At 36.0% G+C, this 3,861-nt stretch overlaps 1 protein-coding gene across 1 annotated transcript; it reads right to left on the minus strand.

Annotated features, from left to right (window-relative positions):
- Positions 1 to 12: 12 nt before the first annotated feature.
- On the minus strand, positions 13 to 3,713 carry LOC107579583 (sodium channel protein type 4 subunit alpha A-like; the record flags this gene model as incomplete). Its single annotated transcript, XM_016265396.1, has 6 exons — positions 13 to 33; positions 904 to 1,142; positions 1,814 to 1,934; positions 2,918 to 3,072; positions 3,268 to 3,490; positions 3,572 to 3,713. Coding segments are annotated over 6 exons (901 nt in total), but the record flags the coding sequence as incomplete, so codon positions are not given.
- Positions 3,714 to 3,861: the final 148 nt, after the last annotated feature.

Raw genomic sequence — 3,861 nt, forward strand, 5'->3', positions numbered from 1 at the left:
CACCATTTCAGCTGTGAAGATTCCTGTAAATACCTTGAAGAATAAAATTTAATGTGATGTGAGATAGTCAGTTTAAGGTTACTAATAACCTTAATTAATGGCAGGCCAATTAAAACCTGTTAATCATGCTTTGCTGTTATTTAAAGTTACAGTTACTTTTTTCTGATGCTAATGTACTTAAATGACTTTAAAAAAAAAAAGAACGCTTTTGTAGAGCTGTGCAAGGATATGCTTTCTAACGCAAGCCCAGAAAAGGAAAAAACAGTGATACTTTGCAATAAGGCCACTTGTTACAGTTAATGCATTAGCTAACATGAAATAACAACGAGCAATAGAGTTTTCATTTGATACAGTATTAATAAATCTTTGTTAGCATTAGTTCATTTAACGTTAGTTCATGTTAGCTCAGGTCAATGAAAAACTATTAATAGAAAACTTTTGATTTTCTAACGTATTAGTGATTGTTGAAATTAACAGTTACTTGGATTAATACATGTTTTAGAAGTATTTTCATATTAATGTTAACAAATGGAACCTTTTTGTTACCAAAATGCACTTATGCAATGTATTACAGTTGCTGTTTACACAGTGCTTCTGTTATTTTGTTAAGCTTCATATTGATTTGAGGTTCCATTCTGATTTATGCTGGTTTGGTGCTGATTTCCCTGATTTTCTTCTTTTTTTTTTTTGGTTAACCAGCATGGCTCACACGACACGACCAGAGCCGTCCTTAGGGGGGGGGGCAACGCGGGACCCACGTCAGCTAAGGACGGCCCTGGACACAACCATATTTTTTCAAGACACAACTTGCTATGCTATACATTTTAAACTGGGTAAATACTCAAAGATTCATATTTTGACAGTTATTTGACAATAAACCGTAAGAATTGATGTAACACTAACCAAGTTGCCCACTAAGAGAACATGTTCGAAATCCGGACTCATGGGGTAGTGCTCCATGGCCATGAAAAGTGTGTTGAGCACAATACAGATGGTGATACCTAGATCCACAAATGGGTCCATCACTACAAAATGAACCCACTCCTTAAATATGATCCAGGGAGTGCAGCAGTCCCATTTAAAGAAAATATCAGCAAACTTATACCAGCCAGGGGGACAAGGCCTCTGAGCATCTTCCAAATCTAGGGAGACAAAGAGAGATGGAAAACAATATCTGAACAGTTTTCGTTTACAGTGAGCAGTGAATGAACACCGGCAGAGTGACAGCAACAAGTTCTGTCTGTCTAAAGTCAACCCATGGCTCTGAAATAGCCCAACGATTAGCACCACTCATATGAAGTTAACAGGTTTTTCTCCACACACAATGTACCTGAACTTTGCTTAGGATAAATCTCTATCTCCAGGACAATAGACACTCTCAGGCTGTTCTGTAAGACCATGTTTCAATAATCTAGGATATTGGACTTTAAATAAAACTTCAGGGACATACAAACTGCCTGTCTAATCCCACTGTATTTACATCCCCACTACTAGGACTTCACAATAAATAGTTGTGGGTATTCAGCATGTCTTTGATCATGTTATGGCTATAAATGCATTTACTGTTGGGCCTGTGTAGTTCATGGCAATATTAATCATTGATGTTTGATTTTAAGCATATTTTAGTTTACTTTTGTATGCCAAACAATTTTGGTCCTGATATTCTGGAGCATCTGGAGTAGCACAATAAATGGAAAAACTCAAGTTTTTTAGACATGCTCTTTAGTGGCAAAGCTACTTAATAAGGTATCCAAATGAACATTATTTTAATTTGCAGTTAATAAGCCCTCGAGGACTTTCTTCCAGCTAGTACCCTCCATAGTTGCAGTGACCACACTGATAGCACTAGCTGTTCTCTTGGAGAGTTTGGGCTCATCCAGGTACTGCATGCTGTGTTTGGAGCTCATGGACTTGTGGTCCTCTTCAGCTGATAACTGGAGCATAAATGAAACAGTGCAGATGTCATCATAATGACAAAACATGGTAAAAGCTTTTTAAACTTTGCAAAGATTTCAATTACTAAATGACCAGAAAAGAGACGTATTTACTATTCAGTTATTACAATGAGCTCATAATGAATCTGAACAAATACTTCGAGTCTGTGCATGCATGTATGCATCAAAAGCTCATTAGATAATGAGAAACATACATTCTGTCAAGTTAAAACTTGTGACTGGATGTGTATATCTAATACACTAATCAGAGGTGTAAAAAGTACTGAGAAATTGTACTTATGTTAAAGTGCAGATACTACTGTATGTCAAACATTTTTACTCAATTGAAACTCTAAATACCTACCCCAAAAAGTGAAAGTAAAAAAGTATCCACATTTACGTACTGGTCACACTTTAGTTTGGGGACCAATTCTCACTATTAACTAACTATTAACTATGACTTGCCTCAATAAACTCCTAATTTATGGTAGTTGTTAATTTTAGGGATCTAAGATATGGTCATGCAGAATAAGGCATTGATATGTGCTTTGTAAGTACTAATAAACAGCCAATATGCTAGTAACATGCATGCTAATAGGCAACTACTTAATAGTGAGAATTGGTCCCTAAAATAAAGTGTTACCATTGTACTTAATTATTAAAAAGTTGAAAAATTCTAAATTTTTGTAAAATAAAATGTGTAAAGAAACCTGTCAAAATGTACTAAAACTCTATTTTCAAAAAAAAAAATCAATATTCTGAAAACCTGTTACCTGAGTATTTACTTTAATAGTACTTTTAGGTCTTTGTAAAATTGATACGAAATAGAAAAGTATTATTTTTACCTTGTAAATGTAACTGAATAAAAATACAGATTCCCTAAACAATACTTAAGTATAGTAGTGAAGTACTATTACTCAAATACTTCACACCTCGGACACCAATAATATGTTAAAATACTCCTGTTGTCAAAGTTATATCACCTCTTTGTTAAAGGAGGCTCTGTTGACGACAAGGCAAGGCACTATTCGGCCGTTGCAGTCCTCTATTACATTATCACCACCAAGACTCTGCAGGGAACCTGTCCTGTTTGACCCTCGACTTTGTGTTGTCTGGCTGGCCAAAGATGCTTTTCTGCCTGCCTGTAATTTGTGATTTAAATAAACAACTACATATCAACATATCAGTGTAACTTGTATCAATATAAATCAATGAATAATAAATGCTTGGGGTTGTGACATGCATTACATTGTGAATCTGAGGTAACACTATAGTCTTCAAACTCTTTAAATAATTTAACCGTGTTTTTAAAGTGAAATCATATGGTAGTCACCTGACCTCTTGCTCTTGGTTCCTGAGTTGCTCNGGTTCCTGAGTTGCTCAAGTAATCTTTGAAACTCCTCTTCTTTCTGATTAGCTTCAGCCAAGGTGGCTTCATTCTGCTCGTCATATGCCATCGCAACCACAGCCAAGATCAGATTGATCAGGTAGAAAGAGCCCAGGAAGATGACCACCACAAAGAAGATCATGTATGTCTTCCCAGCAGCACGAAGGGTCTAAACAAGATGGAAATGGAATTTAATTTGCATATACTATTCCAACAGATAAACAGACATAAAAATGACTAGTTAACGGACCAACTGAAAGAGATTCTCCCAATAGTCCTGAGTCATGATTCTGAAGAGGGAGAGAAATGCCCAGCCAAAGTTGTCATAGCTGGTGTTGCCATAGTTTGGGTTTCGTCCAGCCTTCATACACGTGTAACCTTCTGGGCACCTCCTTTTATTACATGAGACAACAAATCTCATTAATCTTAATTTTTTTCATACATAAATCTGTGTTGCTTTTATGGTGTATTTCACTCACCTAGCTATTGGAAATAACTGAAAGCACCTGATATTACACAGCCTATATTAAATGACAAGCA

This window comes from Sinocyclocheilus grahami, unplaced genomic scaffold (genome assembly GCF_001515645.1).
Source record: "Sinocyclocheilus grahami isolate Dianchi unplaced genomic scaffold, SAMN03320097.WGS_v1.1 scaffold18325.1, whole genome shotgun sequence".
NCBI lineage: Eukaryota > Metazoa > Chordata > Actinopteri > Cypriniformes > Cyprinidae > Sinocyclocheilus > Sinocyclocheilus grahami.